The 19,062-nt window shown below is 33.8% G+C and overlaps 1 protein-coding gene across 1 annotated transcript in view; it reads left to right on the forward strand.

The window, feature by feature from the left end:
• The window catches only part of CWC27 (CWC27 spliceosome associated cyclophilin), a 97,413-nt gene that overhangs the window by 50,720 nt on the left and 27,631 nt on the right, over positions 1-19,062 (forward strand). The window contains exon 11 of the mRNA XM_066339760.1: positions 16,842-16,939. Coding sequence (XP_066195857.1) covers positions 16,842-16,939 — 98 coding nt within the window. The remainder of the gene's footprint in view (positions 1-16,841; positions 16,940-19,062) is intronic.

Below are 19,062 nucleotides of genomic sequence, written 5' to 3' on the forward strand. Positions count from 1 at the left end.
TCTATTTTTTTCTTGTAAGACTTATTTTAAACAAAATGTGCAATGCTTCATGACTGCTTGATCATTTCTGCGAATAGATATGCAAGGGAGATTATTTTATACAGGGCACTTAAAATTATTTATAAATTCTGCTGTAGAAACATTTATAGGCCTGTAGTCTATTTATTAATACGTTATTACTTCATAATACAATGAACACTAACTGTTTTCCTCACCTAAATTATGTGAAATATGAACAGCAGCCTTGTCTTGGAAGTCAGAATTTTAAGGATGTGATGTATAAATAGTAAACTCATTCAGGAGTATGTTTTGGGAGGCATTTATATAAAATATTAATCAGCTACCCACAGAGTACCAGACTTCAAAGATACATAATTTTGCTTTGGTATTGAATCTGTCTTCCAATGGCCGCAACCCCCCAAAATTGTAGAATTGATGATTATTAAATTGCTGGCCTTGTTCACTAGAAATATTAATTGATTTGTAGGATCATGAAAATAGCTGTCTAGCCTTTTCTTTATAAATTGCTTTTTTTTACTGTACCTACTAAAGGATAAGGAAACTTTAAAAGAAGCCAGTTACCCATTTTATTCTTTTAATGCATTTTGAGTACTAAATAGAAAATCTGTTTCTAAAGTATCCATGCTCTTTCCATTATTTCTTGAATTCCATTCACTTTAGAAATACAACTGAATATAGTCTTAACCAAGTAAGTGCCTTCTGGCTTGGCTTGCCAAAAATCTTAAAGTTGAATTGACATGATGCTACGAGATCAATTGCCTTGTGAAGCTGTAATTGTCATTTTAATTTAATGTTAAGCTAATACGCTTTACATATTTGTGACTGCCTGAGCGTATATATATTTATAACTGGTCAGTGGACACAAGGTCATTTCTAAAGGTTTAGTGTCTACTCATGTCTGAAGATGTACAATAGCATATTTCTTATGGGAGTTTTCAACAAACAAACCCAGAGAAGTTCCAAGATGCTGAAACGAAGGGAGAATCAGAATATTTGAACTGGATATCAGAAATATTTTCCAAATTATGAAACATACGGAAATGATTGTTTCAGATATTTGTACTGAGAATACCAAAAAGTGTTATGTGTCTCACAGAAATGAGGAAGCAGATAAACTAAGTAACCTCGTAGATCTTCTGCATTTTCTTCAGCCAGCTTTAAAAACCATTTGCTACAAATTTTAACTGTCCCTTTTTAGGTGTTCCAAAAATTAGTTTAACATTTATCATGTCATTTTTGCAGTGGCGCTTCAGCCAGGACTGGTATGACCAGAATTTCAATTCCACAAAATTATTTAAAGAGAACTGTGAATATTGAGACAATGCTGTCTTTAATTAATTTTGTTAGCATTGTCTGTGGATTTCGTGCTACTGCTTGGTTCTTCCTATTGACTAACTGCACTTTTAATTATCTTCCCTAGATTTTTTTTTTTTCACTTTTCAAGACAGAGTTCATTTCTGCCCATATTTTAGTTTTTACAAGTTGGCTAAGGCATTTCTGTTTCCTCATTGCAGATAACAATTATTTAGTGTCTGCAGATATTTATTGATGTACTGTTTATTGTCTGATTTGTAAGTTAGCCAGTCAATTCACCCATAATAGCTAGCGAAGAAACACAGAGTTATGAGAAATACTAACAAATTCACAACAAATGATCACTGAAAGATAAGATTTATGGCACTGAATGAATGATGACTGTGAAAAATTCAAAAGAGCAAGAGCAAATATTTCTGAATAATCTGGTTACAGATTATTAACATGCTTATCTTGTGTGTGTTGCGTTAATATAACTGCAGCTCAATCATTATGTGAAATGAAACACTTTTTACATGAGTAGTATTTAGTCTGAGCTTAAATGTAATTCCACTTTTGTGGAAGTGCAGTGCATCTGTATTAGCAGACACACAATGATGAAAAAAAAAAATCTGCTAGCAGATGGTGTTCAACAAAGACTACTATTGTTTCAGTATGAGATGCTTCAAATGTTCTGGGCATTTAGCCCAGACAGAGCCATTTTTCCTATAGTATGTGATCAGGCAATAACAAAAAGAATGAAAATAGAGGTGTCAGTCCATATAAAAATATTTTTATAACTTAATATATCTAACAAGTCAGTGGCAATTATTAAACCAAGTTAAATTAACAAAACTGATCGGATCATTCTTTTTACATTTTCATGTCTCTCCAAACAGTTATTTGGCATTCTACCTTCTAGGAAAAAAGAGTTTGGAAAGTTAAGCTACCTGCTGGTACTGTTTAAATGCCCACAGATAACATAACTCAAGCTGCCTGGTGCCTGAAAGTGCGTGTTGGGGCAATCAACAGGAACAATAAAAATCTGTTCAAACAGAAAATCCACAAATCCCAAGGATTTGGAGCCTCCCTGTGGATTTTCCACAAATTTTGCTGTTTTCAGCAGAATCTAAGCTTTTATTTTAAAGGTGAACTGCAAAGCTGAAAAGAAAATTGAGTTAATAAAATATGTGCTGAATCTCCTGCTCTCCTTTTGCAGCCTCCTAACTGAGGCTGTGTGCCACATGTGTTTCAAGTTTTTCTTTTTACAGAAAAAGTATCAACAAACTCTGTGTTTAAATATCATGTAATACTTACTTGTTGACCTGAAGAATAAACCTCATCTGAATAATCTATTAACACTGAAGAATTTATTGAATCCATTATTTTGTTTTCTTCAAGTGACATGTCTGCCACCCCTCAATTTAGTCTTTCCTTTTTTTGCATTTAACCCTTTAGAATCTGAACTTTTGAGCATACAGCTGTAACCTTTATATTATAATGATATTACAGATATGAAATACTTTTGGAATAAAATATGGTACAACTGGCTTGAATGAGGATCAACTACTGAGTTTAGTTTGGAAGTATTTTTTGCGGTATTTTCAGATTTAAATTGTAAAAAATCAGATGGACCCTCACAAAAAATTTGATTTATGGTAACTTGAATGACATGAGAGTGTTGTATTTGAAACATTTCAATTGACATTTCTTACTTGAGAATATTTAGTAATAATCTTCAGTAGTTCAGTAAAAACAGGAACAGGATTTTACTGACTAATCAACAAATGAAAACCAGATCCCAAAGTGCTGATAATGATAAAAGAGAAGTAACTAATACTCTCTACATTATAATAGTATATACTATACTGTACTACATACTCTATGTATTATAATACTATAAATTTTGAAGTAAAAGAAACCTAAATTACTATGTGTGTATTATTTTTTATGTTGTTAGGCATAAACTTCATGATAGAAAGGATTTTTTTAATATAAGGAAAAAGTAACACTGAGGATCGTGAGACTCATTATCTGTGTCCAGTGATCTTTATTGTTTTAGGAATAATTAGCAGGTGCAGTGAAGAAATTAAACATAAGATAAAAAGTGAAAAGAATATTGGTAAGTTTTTTGCTTTATGTTGTTGTAGAAAGACTACTTTCTGGTAGGATCTTGTTATCTTTTTCTTTATAATACTCTTTTTCCTTATTGGCTGTCAATAAATGTTCTTTGCCAGTAATTTTAATAAGAAAATTTTAAAGAAAGGGACATACTTTGATTTCTGAGTGCAGATATAATTGTTATTCTGTCTACCTGACTTTTTAAGCACTGATTTTTAGTGGTTTATTAGTAGACTTCAGTATTTTTATCTGCATTCTATGATACTAAATTCAAAGGAGCTTATAGATAACACACTATTTAGTGCTGGGAGGTTGGGACAAATAGACTGCCATAAATTCTAAGACTTTTTCGCAAAGCAGAGTTGACCCATAATGTTTCAGTACTTAATTAAAACCCATGTTACAAGCTTTATTATGATGCCACATGCCTGTTTTGTTCCAAAGTAGAGATGGACCAGTTACTAGCTTTTTGTTCCTCAACCCAAAGGAACACTCCCTTTAGCAGGTCATGGAAATATTTCTCTGTGTGTTTTTACAGCTGGTTTTCTTGTCTGTTTAATGGAACTTGTCTATACCAAGAATACTTTGCATTACTTCATAGCGTGTAAAACCCTGTATGGTTATAGTATATGAGTTACACTGTGTAGTATATTATTTAAGCAGTAGTAAAGCAGTTGCATGTTTATTTAATCAAGTACTATATTTACATGTAAAAATATTACTTATGTGACATATATATATATGTGATAAATATGCGCCCTCTATAGACTTCCACTGATTAAATTAATGTCAATGGTGGCATTATTATGAGAATCAAACTGTTCTTGAGATATAAGTTGTGAAAATGTTACCTCTGTCAGCTTGAATATAGAAGTAAGTCAACTGTTTTATAATAAATTCAACTAGTAAGGAGAAACGCTTAATTGACCAAACCCTAAAAAGATGAAACTTGCAGGATATTTTGTGATTGAAACAGTTGTACATGGGATAAAATGCATGTTGAGTAGCACCTGTCTTACAAATGCTCAAACATAAGGTTGGTTTTCCTTGTATAATTACAGTTAGTTGTTTGGAAATGTTTCATCCTCAATATTTTAAGCCTGTATAATGAAATGATATATTCATTTGCTTGGTTGGTTTTTGGGGTTTTTTTTTTTCATTTTATTTCATTCTGAGATCGCTGTAGTACTTTAAACTATACTTATAATAACCCAGTAGAATTATTTCTATATAAAGCAGTGTGTAAAACCAGAGGAGTGGAGACTGCACTGACAACACAAATAATTTACATGGTTGTATATGCCAATCTGTTATCTCTAATTTGCTGTGGCCACTGGAATAAAACATCCTGTTGAAATACGTTTGATAAAAATAATGTTCATTATTAGTCAATTACAAATCTTTTCAGTCACACCTGAGGGTGAGATGATCATCTGAAGTAGACTTTTATTGCAACATAAGGTCCAGTTTCAGATCTTCGGAAAAAATAAAGCATCTTTGCTACTTGATTTCATTTTTGAGATGTGCTTTAGCTCAATTTAGAAATTCTTTTCATTCAGCCTTTAGAGGTATCAAAATGTTTTTTTCTGGCTCACATATAGTCCATGCTTAATTGATGTACAGATGTAGGATAATAATGAAAGAGGCATTTTGGAGCCATTTTTTTTTCACATGAGCAGGGAATGGGTAATGGGAGGAGATTAGAGATGAAACAACTTCATAAGAATGTGAAATCCGTCTGGAGTATGAAGCAAATCAATTTGCTCAGTAAAATAACCTAGAGCTGAGATGGTGCTTGTAGGGCTCTGAGATAATGGACCTTACTTTTGGTTATTCACAGAATTCACAGATTATAATTGTTACACAAATGATCACTTTAATTTTATTAATTCTTTTGTCATAGACTTACTATGATGCTAATTTCTTGCTGCTTTTTGTGACTCATATAGTTGAAATGAAAAAAACTTAATGTACAGAATATACTAAGCACTGTATTACATGCTTTGATAATACTGGGCAGCTGGGAAAGTTTTTCTGATTGTGTATACATTGATGTAATTAATTCTATAGTCTTTAGCAATAGTTAATTCCTGAAATCAATTGAAAAAATGAATACATTTATGCATCTTGACACATGGAACTCTCATGGCAGATATCACTCCATGCTTGTGTGCTACTAAGTCAAAATAAAAGATGTCAGGTTTTAGAAATCATAACTGATTTAAGAATAAATTATCCCAAATTAGATCAAAGATCTGTTTAGCCAAATGTTCCTGTCTCTGATGGTGGACAGAAGCAGAGTAGTGCTGAAATACTACTGGGCAACTTTGTTTTCCAACAATGTGAAGTTCAAGGCTTATTTAGTTGGGAAATTCATTTGGCCTTTTCTGTTTAAAATTCTGGTTGGTTTTTTTTCTGTAAGTAGACCTAACTGCTTTGTACCTGTTCATGCTTTTGATCTGTTTGGTGTCTTCTGGTAGTACATTCCTCAGTTTAATTGTAAGCAGTGTGGACGCTATTTCCTTTTATTTCTTTTTACTCTGCTGTTTTGCAGTTTCATTTTATACCCTCAAGTCCTTGTCATATAAAAAAAAGCAAATAACCTGTAGCTTACATTCTCTTGAAGATATTTCTGTCCTGTGTTTGTTTGGATATAATTTTTAGGCTCATTCATTTTCCATTTATATAGTAATTCACCTTCCATATAAAGCATCTGTAGCCCGTATCTCTAATCACATCCTGTCTCTGATGTCTGGAATCTGATTTATGAACAGACTTTGACATGAGGATCTCTTCTTCTGCTGGACAGCCAGAAGGACTTGATGGCCCATTCTCAGCAAAATCCCAGTTGAAACTGATCTGCTACTTCTGTCAGCTCATGTAGATAGAGAAGATCATAAAATTAAGGCAAGGGCTTTTTAAAAAGTCCTCTTAACCAGCTTGTGTTCTGATACAGAAGCAGGTGTAGACTGAGCTAACAGTGCTTGACTGATGAGTGAGTTGCGTAATTTTTCCAGAGGCAGAGAATTCACAGTATATTACTTGGCTGATTATGATTGCATTCTGTTGTGCAGCTCTGGAGGATGATTCTCTGAAGTTTACTGTGTATGTCTCTGTTTTCTGCCTTAAAAAGGAGAAGGGAAACAAGGAGTTGGATGCTGCTACCAGAGCATCTCATCCAACCTATACCTAGCAATCTCTGTCTTCAAGAGTTCCCCAGAAGAAGTATGATGTAAATTGTTCTGACAGTGGAAATCCTGGCTTTTGACTTTCCCATAGAGTCCTACATCTCTACCCTGTCACATCATGTACATGTGGTTCCTTCATGTGACAAAAGAGGGCTTGGGAAAAGCAGTTGCTGCAGCTAGGTTCTTTTCTTACTGCCAGAAAAATTCTTTCCAGTCTGCTCTCTCTTGTCTGGATCAGAGGAGTGAGCCCCTAGAAGAGGGGACAACCAGGGAGGATCCCTAGGCTGAATGAATCACCCTGTTGGATCCTTTGAGGTTTAAATAGTACTGTTGGAAGAAGAAGAGGTTTTTTTGTTGTGAATGAGGTTCAGTGATTATTTTTAGACTTGAAATATTCTGCAGACAGTCTTTAAACTGGCATTAAGCTGATGACACTTTAATGTACGAAAAAGCAATTTTTTTGTAAAATTGACATTTAAGAAAAATTAAATTATTTTCTCTTCAGAGATCTACTCATTTCAAGTCTCAGTAAAAAAAGAAAAGCTGTAGTTGCTTGTGGAGGAATACATTAGGTAGATTCTGTAGAATGTTTAGCTGACCTTTCAGACATTTCAGCATTGATTTTGAGAGCACCTCAAGACATATTTAATTTCAAGCCTTTTTTTACATATTAGTACTACTAGCTACTGTGTATTTAGAGTTCCCAGTTGTAGTCTGCAGTAGCAAATAATTTTAACATTATTTGGTTTTTTAAAATACCTGTTATATAGAGACTGCAGAGCAGACTCACTGAGGAATAATGTTGCCATTTTGTAATAGGGAAGAATGTTAAAATCTATAAATGTCTAGGCCAACTAACTCTAGGAAAGGTTTTTGGCAAAATTCTTTTTTAATATGGTTTTTCCATGTAATTACAAATAAAATTTGTTTATTTAACATCACTTTTATTATAGAATTTACAATTTTGTATTGACAGGTAATATGGCAGATCAGAAAATAACTCTGTATAGTCTGTGGTGACTATATTTTACAGTGTCTGATAGGTTTTATGAAAGCCATTTGGTGATCTCATCAGCAACAAGTCTATTGTTTCATTACTATCAGATTCAGTGGGTTTGTGATTAAATCAGCAGAATGGAGAACATGAAGGGAGTGCTGTTCACTTTGCAATCATTTCCATCTGTTAAAAATTTTTATCAGATGTTGGGAAATAGCAGGCAAAACTCAGAGCAAGTGTTTTATCCAATTTCAAAGAAATGGTGATATATAATTGGCATATATTATGTTCTTAGTTTAATCTGTCCAGTTAGATGTTTTAAATAACCTATGGTATACCAGCATTAGTAGAATATAGAGAGAGCTATTTCCATCTTTCCTCATATTGTTTGAACAGTCTGGCGCTGATACAAACATCTTAGTACTTAGTAATCATGAGCACTGATGACACTTTTCATAAAATGGAGAGTCAGAATGAGACTTGTAGAGAAAAATTTCCATTTGGCATATGCTGCAGTCTGAAGTGTCTTTGCTTCCATTGATGATGTAGGAATCTGCGAGTGGAATTATCTGGCCAGTAGCCAGTAGCACTGGCCTCAGAAAAGTGGGAAAGTAGTCCATTAGCAATACCCATAAGCTCATTTGTAATTGGGTGGTGCCAAGACATAGAGTATTCTATTTCTTCTGAAATTCATTTTTAGCAGTAACTATTCTAAATAAATGTTCCTGGTTTACATGTAAATGTCGAACACACTTTTAATAATGTGAAGTCTTTTTACCCCAAAGAAATTGTGTGGTCTCATCTGAAAAGTGAAAAATATTTTATCTTTTCTAAATTGCTGAGATACTACTGAGTGCCTCCTTGCCTAGATATTGAAAGTTTGTGGTAGTCATGGTTTTACTACACTTTCTCATGTTTCCTCTGTCTCATCTTCTTCTGAAATGAATAATTCCTTTTTTTTTCATCTTCATGTCAGAGGTGATTTTTCATGATGGGAATAACCTTTGTCATCTTTTCTGGAGTTTCCTGTATTGGCTATTTTGGCATGGGATATTCAGTTTCATTTATAGTATTCTAAATGGAGTAATATTGGCTGTCTTTTTTAGAGCCACTATAATAATTCTTCATTTATAAATGTGCATTTTCTGTTACAGCTTTCCACAACTACAGATTGGTAGACATCTTCATTGTGGTGTTGCTAGTAAAGTTCACAGGCTTTTTTTCATGAACTTGTTCTGTTACTTCAGAGTAACTGTCCTTGTGAAGGGTAGAAGGAATTCACTCTGTGCGATATTCTTCAATTTTGTAAGATAACTTAGAGTTTCTGAGAACCTCTTTGTTCCATTTTCCATTCCTGAGCTAAAACCATGAGAAATCACCATATTTTTGTGAGTTGGCTGAGTTCTTGATTTTGGATCTTCTTCTTACCTCACTCCATTTATTCAGAGTATTTAACTTGAAGTGTTAATTTAATTATAGTGAAAGGTAATTGCTTATTCTTGTCTTAGTCTGGGTAATTGTTCTCACTCTGCACTTTATTTTCAGTCTACTTTTCACCCTTTTCTCTCTCTTTTTGAAAGGTTCGTTGTATGAGTTTTTTGAATATCTAAAGCTGTTTGCCTTGTTGTCCAAGACTTTGTTCATCCACACTTTCACCAGTACATTTGAATGAAACTACTGGATTTGTGACAAAACTTACAGACTTGCTGTTTAACATTATTTTTATCTTATATACTTAAAACAGAAGCTATCATGATGTTCACTGTCCTTAGTCATCCCTTTTGTTCTAGAGATACTGTGTTTGTTACTACCTTGTCATCTGGTACAACATTGATTTTAATGTGAGTTAATGAAACAGTAATTTCTGAGTTCCTTCCTGAGGATGTACTCTGGAGCTTTATCACACATAAAGTTGGTTGAAATTTACCCGTCTGACACCTCTCTCTGGTCTTGTCTCATCTTTATGTCCAAATCAGATCAGATTCATGGAGAGTTATCTCCCTAGAATCTTCTTTTGAGAAAACTGATACAAATCAATCATTATCCAATCAGCAGTGATTTTATTTTGCTTTATTATTCCCTTAATCCCATGTGACCTAGTGACCCCTTTTTTTTTTATGTTTCTTGTTTTAATTAATTCAGGCATTTTTGCAGTAAAATTTCAGCTGTTCCCTCTTTAAAACTCATCATAGCCCCTTTAATACACCTTCTAACATAAGGCCTTTTACAATCTATTCTGACAATTCTAGCTTTAGATTTACAGATGCAAAATTCTTATAAAATTACTTTACTACTTGCTAATCACACTATTTAATTGTTTGTCTTTCTGGTCAGGTTTTTTGTGAGCTTTGCATTGGAAGTAATACTTAGGGGATTTTTTTTGATTTACACTCTTGCTACTTCCAAGGCATTTATTACTTGTATCAAAGATATTAGTACCTGTTTGACCTTTCTGGTGAAAGCACACTTCTAAGCTTTCATATCAAGTTACAGATTTGGTTTGCTTCCCCTAACATAGTAGAACAGTATAAGACAATGATCTAGATGTGAAAATAAGACTATTAAGGATGCTTATTAGTGGCTAATAGAAAAAACACGCTGAATTGGTTTACTAAAAAATATATTGATAAATTAACCTGCCTGTAGGTATTTCCTGAGCCATAGTAAACTTTTTTCTAGGCTGAATATTACTGATAAAATTTATTTGGGATTAATCTGGAGAAGATGGTCAAATTAAAGAGCGGGAAATACAGAACAAGAACCACAAAGTAAGTTAGAAGTTGGCCAAAAGAGAATGTAAAGTATGTTGAAAGCTACTGTTTTGGGTCAAATTTATAGGCTAGTTCTAATTCCAGGTTTTCAGTAATAGTTTAAATACTAAAAAACCACTCCACCACAGTTTGTTAACGGAAGCTTGTAAATAATACAAGGTTAGAAAGTAGTGTAATCAGATAGGAGTATCCTAACACAAAATTGTATGATCTCAAAAGCTTGAATGATAGAAATAGGGTGAAATTTAAGAGTCATGGAATCATACAGTAAGGAACAAAACCAAATATTCTTCCTGCAGGCCGTGATTCAGAGGTGACAAAGAGGAAAACCTCGTAAATGCAGCATCTCTGTTGGTCTGCAATGTGGTGTTACTTTAAAAACAAAACAAAACAAAACAAACCACCAAAAAAAACTTCTATCGAACATGAAGCTAGGCATTTGCAGTCCAGATAGATATAGCATTAGTCTGGATGAGAGATGCTGTTGGTCTCCACTTTTTCTTGTTTTGTTTACCAGTTGTTACCTGTCTTGCGGTAAGCAAAGTTAGGTTTTCATCTTAAACTGAGAAAACTTAGGGGCTCCTATTTGTTCCAGGATTTGCTGTGAACATAGAAGGTCCTGATAGTGCGTAAAATCAGCCTTAATATATGATATGTGATACATGATTTATACTTCTATACATGCCCTACTGCGTACATCTGCATTTTCTGGCAATGTAATTGGTGGCTGAACAATGTAAGCAAAGAAAGTTTATAGTGAAAGCTAATACCTTTTATTAAGCAAACAGTGGAAGAAAAATAAACTAGCTGAAGAAGAGCTCATGTGCCTGAAACCTGTGAGGTTTTTTCCTTCTACATCTGTGTTAGTAACCATAATAAAATATATTGCATCTCCTTTAGTATCTTTCTTGCACAAGTTTGTACTTCAGGGTCAGCTTATGGGCCATGCTGTTTGGTACGTTTCTCACAGTAGAGTAAAATGGTAACCTTCTTCATCAGTTTCAGCCTGTGAGAATTCACTGCACAATACTTCAACTGCTGTATTGTGCTAACATGTAGCTTACAGTTCAGTATGTGTAATTAAAATAGAGTGCCAGTTCTCTGAAGTGTTAGTAATGCAATGCACCTATTTACACTCAGGTTTATGGAAATGAAAAGACAGTAAGATTTGCCCATGTAGTCTTTAATAAGCATGTCAGTCCTTTTAGATTTCATCATTGAAATCTTTCCTGTGTAAAGTGTGTAAATACTGGTGATTGATCCATAAATTCATTCAGTGCAAAAGTTTTAACATTTTAACATTTTATTTTTAAAACTAGAGTTACAGTCCTAATTGCCTACTGTTGTATATCAGCTACTGCTAAAGTCAGACACAGCCTTAACTGTCAGCCTTACTGTTAACACAGGTGGTCATACAGGACCCAGCAGCCATATTAAAATGTTTCATCTACAGTTTTCGCATGTCAAGACTGAATATGTCTGCCACCATTTTTCTATCATCGTCTTATTTGAGATACAGCTACAATACACCATTTGCAGAAAACAGACAGATATATGTCCGACTTCTACAGCAAAACCAGGCTGGCAAAAGGCCAAAGTGCATATTCCAAATCCATAATTTTTATTCTCATATTTACAGTTGTAAAATTCTTACAGTACCAGAGATGAACAGTAATGCAATCCAGACAAAAATAAGATTCTTGAAGCCTAGAAAAGTCTTAGATGTACATGCCAAATGGTGAATTTGCTATCCATTCCAAGAATTTCATGTTCACAGATACCCCAAGGACCAGAAGGGGCAATATCTGAAAAAGCTTCAAAACTGAAAGCGTAGAGCAGACATTCACTTTGATTCTTCCACACATTCTGCAGATCAGTTAGTTGTGAAAACATGACATTTTATATTGTTTTGGTTTATCATTGGGGTTCTCTATTTGAAAATGCTATTGGTATTTTAACTTAGAATTGGAACTCTCAAACAGAATATTATGCATTTTTCAAGAGTGGGTGGGAATAGCTAGATTGGTTTGGAATATTGGCAGCCGTTTTTTCCCTGTGCCTCTCTAGGTCTTATTTGTTTCTGTATATAATAAGTATTTTATTTGTTAGAGATTTGGTGTGCTTAAATAAATACAGGTAGTTATATATGTATGTAGAGAAAGAGGAGTGGTTTTGGACTTGTGCATAGCAAGTATGATCATATAGTCACACCAAAAGTCACAACTACTGTTTATTTCTGTAATCAGTTCGCTTTTCTTTTGCCAAAGTGAAGTCAAATACAGAACTTCTCTTTTTTGAATAAAGTTACTTTGTAAATTCAGAAGACCCTTAATTACTTTCAGAAAAATACCTTTAATACATGTCACTTAGAAACAGTTTTATCCATTTAACATAAAATATTCGGCTAAATTTCCAACTGATTTTATTTCTTATTAACTGAGTATTATTCTGATCTAAAATACAAAAGAAAAATAATATATATATACATATTAGAAAGCTGAAGCATGGCATATATGTTAAGAAATAACTGCAGAAGATAACCTCTGTCTCTGGTGGCCATGCTTTTGATGCAACCCGGGATGCAGTTGGCTTTCTGGGCTTTGAGTGCACACTGATGGATCATGTCCATTTTCTCATCCTGAGCACCTTCCAGTCCTTCTCAGTGGGGCTATTCTCAAGCACTTCATCTCCCATCTTGTAAGAGTAAACATTTTCAGATAACAGGGTTAGCTAACTTAAATATGAGAACTTCGGTGTAAATGTAATGTTTTCTGCTTTACTAGTGTTCGTTTTAATAAAAGTTAGAAAATTACAAGAACTCAAAGAGCAGAATTACTGTTTCTTAGTCCAGCCTTGGTGGTAGGTATGATACAGAGAAATTAAGGCAAGTTAGCCATCCTTCATTCCTCATCTGGTATAATAGAATGGTTTGGTACACTCTTCAGGAAAAAGAGAAATTACCAAAGTGGAAATTAATGCTAATTAGTGTGATTTTGAAGGTAGTAGATAACTGTATTGCCCTTTGGGAAAACTGGAGACAGGGAAGGATATGATACAGGTTCTGAAAGTGTTGACTTTTTCATGTAAAGAGATAACTGAGCTTCTTCAGTGTTTATAGTACAGGTAGATTTGTATCAAGCATTTTTTTGAAAGCCATTGACATTCTTACTTTTATTCTTTAGAAGTCCTCATAAGAAATTAATAGAGTATATATTAACAGAGTACTACAAATAATTTAAATTTAATACCTAAATTGGCACAATACAATAAAATATCCTTGTGATATAACTAAATGCTCTATTTTACAACTGGAAATCAAAAATGCAGATTGTAGCTGCAGGACAGTACAACTGCTGAATGACATTTTGGAAAGGAGTGACCAAGAGAGTCATTGTGGGGAATAGCTGCTTGGTGCAGTGATGATTTTATGTTCCTTTTTGAGTTAGGAACCAAGCACACCACCAGCAGAGACCTGCAGGAAAGCTGGAACCCATCAGTGTATCAGTGGATTCCAGATTCCATCTTCAGAAGGGCTGAGGAAATACTGCAAGGAGTTATGGATTAGACAGAGGTGATTAAAGTGAATATGAGGAGAACATTCTTTCTTTTAAAAAGAGCTCTTTAAAGACAATATGAATTACCCTGCTGAAAAAATGCCAGAGTGGTAATGTAGTGGTTTCTTGATTGTGCATTCAAGCAGTTCACTGGGAAAGCTGATGCCTTCACCATACATGGTATCTTTAGCATGTGACTAGATTTCAGCAGTACTTAAGTGCTAGTTTTTAACTTCTGGATTTCCTATCGGTTGACTATTCACAGTCCCATCAAAACAAGGCACAGCTGAACCAGAAATTCAAATGGAATCTTATACTTATTTCAGTATAAATTTTCTAGATAAAATAATTTTATTGTTCTGAGTAGAATCTGAAAATTCTGGAGTTACGAACCATCTGGCTAGATCCTTTTCAGTCTTCTGCACAGGAAGGTTATATCTGCTCTGGCAGTATCTCTGCATGTAGAGAGCAGAAGAACAGTTTCCAGGCTTCAGAAACTTGGAAAAGAGGAAGGAGCAGGAAGCAAGAGGAAGAAGAGATCCTGCAGTGTAGCTGTGGAATCAAGGGAGCAGAGAGACAAGGATGGAGCAGAGAGCTGTGCTTTTTTAGCAACAGAAACTTTCCAGGGTTAGTAGGCACTTATATATTTGATTACAAACTAACAGCTATGTCATATGAAACCTGAATGCAAATTTACTGCATTCAAAGACCTAGGCTTCAGAGGTGAAAGGGATAGCTACAGACTGTAGTCCTTTATTTGATTCTGCTCTGCCTTATCAGTTTGACATTTTCCTGATTCAAAGTCAAGAGGCATTTCTAGTTCTGTTCCAGTGAATGTGGTTTTTAAATGTAATCTGGCCTTCCTATCAGTGAGCTTCCTCTCCAGCATGAAGCCTTTTTGGATTGCCTTTCTCACCAACTTAATTTGGCAAAGTGAGTGCAGAAATAAAAAATACATGAAGTGTGGACTCTGGAAAGAGCCAAGTATCAAAGTTGTTTATTAACCTAGTACTGGTCATAGAAGGGGCCTGAAAAAATATTTTGGAGTTAGACTTTCTAAGAATTAAGATTTTCTGTGTTATGTACAAAAACCTCTTTTGACTGGGAAAAAAGAGGGGTGGGGGAGCTGAATAATTGTCATTAGCTAGTTCATTGTCCATGCAATAGTGTTTTAACTAAATAAGAGAAAGAGTAAATGGGTCCCCCTTACAGGAAACTTGTGATGTGCTAGATTCTTATTCCCAAGTGCCATTTGTAATCCACTCTCTCTGTGTCACTGTCTGACACTCTAAATATTTTAAACCTACAACCTTTTATTGGCATGTGTTGTTCCTGCTGTGCAACTTCAATAAGAAAGTGTCACAGAATACTATAACAGTATTGTAATGCAACTTTTTACGGGGATCTCCCCAATTTACAGAAGAGCGTTTTTGATATTTGGTTTAAAATATCTCTTTAACTCTTTTACCCCTATGATTTTCTTTTCAGGTAGAAAAGTAGAAGTATAGCTTTTTGTAAAAGCTGTTTAATCTTGCTTAGTGTAGCTTTTGCCATGCTGTTGAAAAAAACGACCTCCTGATGTGGTTGGCTGAATAACTTTACAGTGATAGTCTTCTTTGGTAGTGCTTTTCACAAGGTCTGTATTTGTGCATACATAGAAATGATGATGAAAATCAAAATTAATTACCACTCAACAGTTCCAAGTGTTTTGCTTAGAAAAGGATGTAGTCAGTAGTGGTATTAAAGATGAACATTAAGGTAAATAAAACAGATGCAGGGAAATACTTGCATGTCAGGTTCCTGCATTGTAATAATTTCTGCAGTTCATTAATCGTGATGAAATTTAAATAAATTGGAACCTAATTTAAAAGTGCAAAATCAAATTCTAACATCAGAAAAAATTGAATTAATTATAATTTACTGTATAATTATAACTATATCATTACAGTGTATTATATAATTATATGGTTATTGTATTATTATTTTCTAAAATTATTATAATTATATTATAATTTATTATATAATTGTAATAATTATAATTTCTTTTCCACAGGTAACCATTAGATGGACATTTTAGCTCATGTTTTAGCATGAGCTAAAACAAAATTTAAATTCAATTTACAGAAGGGCTTTTTTTCTCATTGAGGAAAGTTCAGAAGTAGTTGCCCAGGGACATTTTGGAGTCTGCATTTTTGGATATTCAAAACCTGACTGGACAGTGCTCTCACCATCCTCATGTATTTGGCCCTCATTTGAACAAGGAACCTGGACTGTCTGGTCTTCAGAGGTCCCTTGCAAACTATGATTCTGTGAAGAAAAGTATTTCATTTGATATTGGCACAATGATTTGCAAATTTTAGCTTTTTCTTTCTTGTGTTACCACATGACATATTTGTAGAATGAAATTAATTTTCATGTCTAATAATATACACTTATGTATGTTTCATGTCTTTGTCACTGAACAGCTGCATTGCTTGTCCAACCAAAAAATACAGGATACTAAGACTTACCACTTGAGTTAAATGCGTTTAATAATATATGCAATATTTGTTTGGCAGTACCTCTGTTTCAGTTTCTCTTTGTGTGGGTCTCATGGCTAATTAGAATGCTAAAATTCAGTTGGGGAGTCTTTGTTTTATTATTCATTTCCTTAACATATTTCTTACAGGATCTTAAAGTAAGATGTCTGCTAATGTTTTTTTGTTATCTATACTAATGAAAATACGGACTTTCTGAGGTCCTAAGTGATTTTTAAGCCATGTTCTTAGCATCAGTGAGTCTGTACCTTACCCTTTGTTTGTGTCAAAAATGTACTGCCCATTAACTTTGATTCTGTTTCTTCTGAGTGGTTGAACATATCAGAAGATTATATTCTTGTAAATATTTCTCTTTGCAGCGAGGAGCTACGGAAGGAAGCCCGACAATTGAAACGAGAACTGCTGGAAGCAAAGCACAAGAAAGAAGAAAGAGCTTTAAGACCCAAAGAAAAAGAAGGTAAGAGGTTTTGTGTAGATCTTCAGTTAAAGTTAAGGTTTTAAAGTTTTTTTATTTTGGTTTTGTGTTTTATGTACATAAATGTGAACTATTGTTGAACTGTAGGGGGTTTTTTTCTTTCCCTAGGGGTGGTAGTAATGTAATGATGCCAGTATGTAAGGAAACTGTAAAGGTAGCATTTATTCTCAAATCAGGTAGTATTTCTCCTTCCAAGTGTTCTTTAGTTACATCCATGCTGTGACCTCTTGACTTGTAAGATCTTTTTGACTTTCTGACTTGGAAAGGTTCTTAAATGCAGATGGTTAACTTTGAACTCAAAGCTACTGACTTCAAACTTTTGCATAAGACACCAATGGAACTCAATTTCAGAAAGTCAGTACGATATTTATTTTCCTTCAACGTTAGCAAAATGGGATCTACAGCTGCCCACTTCTTTGTCAGACAGTTTTTATATTCTGTTGCTTTTTAAATGTGTATAAGTTGCTAAGTTTATAATAGCATGTAAAGTGCATTTTTTTGTCCAGAAGGATGAAACGTCCTTTATTAGCCAAACTGACGAAACAAAAAAGTGCCTTTAAACTCTCTGGGGTTGCAAGACACACTTTTAGAGTGGATTCTTAGTTCAGTTCTCAATACCATAGAAATATGAGAGGAAATATAAAACTATTTTTTTTAATTCAGATGACACACAATTTACAAAAGAGGAGCAAGGATAACATAGTTTTTAGAAAAATTATTATCTTGAATAACAGGTGAACTTGATCAGCAGCATTTTGACAATATAAAAAATACAGTATCATGAATTTGTATATGAAATCTGGCACCAAATGTTAAAAATTACTGACTCTGAAAATGTTCTAATAGTCACTGAATTAATATAAGTTCTCACTGGCAAAATAATGAATGCTGTCACTAGTCATGTAAAAAAAGAACTGTGAGTAGAGGTATACCAAAGGCAAAGTGTAGTTCTTATGTACATATATGATAAATTATCTTGAATAGTGCCATGTATGGCAGTTCTTAAACTTATCCCTGTTCTAGTGCCAGTCCATGGACTTCATAATTCAAGGAAATTCACCTTTAGGTGACAGACTAAAGCAATACTTAAGCAATACTACTACTATGATACAGTTTTGAAGGATACCTTTTATTCAAGCAAAAGGATGTATACCAGGGTTGGTAAAGCACTTGGGTTGTTTTTTAAATAAATAGCAGGGCAGCCATAAATGAGTTGAAAATCTGCAGGTTACAGCTAATATTAAAAATAATCTTGAATAATCATGGCTTTATTTTGTGATAGGAAGATTCTGTTCCAGTACCTATTGAGAATAGGAAAGAACCTATTGAACTAGTTAGTGGATTGCCTAACTAAAAATCTTAAAAATAAACATGTTCTAAAATTTAAGGCATAATTAAAAAGATGTAGTGAGATGCAACTAGTGAAGGATAAAATTATTAATGAACATTTAGTGAAAGATTTCAGGTTTGTACTCGAAAATAAATTGAACATGAATTTACACTCTGATGTGGCTGTCAGTGGTGTAGTGTTGCTACAAATGCAGTACTTTAGAAGTATGGTTGTATTATTGTACTCAGTTCCAAGCATTGTACCACCAAGAAAAGATAATGAACAATTTGATAAAAATGGACAAACCACCCAAAACTAGCAGAACACTATTTGGACAAGTTTATTAGGAGATACTTGAAGATACATGTAATTTTTGTAGGGAAGGGGGTGGAAGAGTGAAATCTCAGGTCAAAAGAGCAAAGCATACCTTTACTGTGAAACAGAATTTACAACTCAGGAATAATAGAATAGACTTTAGAAAGACTTTATCTTGAATATAATGGCCTCTAACGTAAGTAGAAGTGTTGTACCAAGTAAGTAATTTTGCCCCAAAGTTAAAAGCACTTAGTAATTTTGTATTTATTGGCCTGAGTTTTCACCAGTACAATCAACATGTAAGACAGTCTGCTAAATATATGATAGTTTACCTATTACACCTTAGTTTAAAAATAAGAATTCCTACATATTTAAAAAATACTTCTATTAGGAAGTTGATGTGTAAGTAGCAATAGATTTTTCCATTGTTCTCTGCCTATTCTCTTGGGAAATGTGGGAT

The sequence above is a fragment of the Sylvia atricapilla genome, chromosome Z (assembly GCF_009819655.1).
Source record: "Sylvia atricapilla isolate bSylAtr1 chromosome Z, bSylAtr1.pri, whole genome shotgun sequence".
In the NCBI taxonomy this organism is placed as follows: Eukaryota; Metazoa; Chordata; class Aves; order Passeriformes; family Sylviidae; genus Sylvia; species Sylvia atricapilla.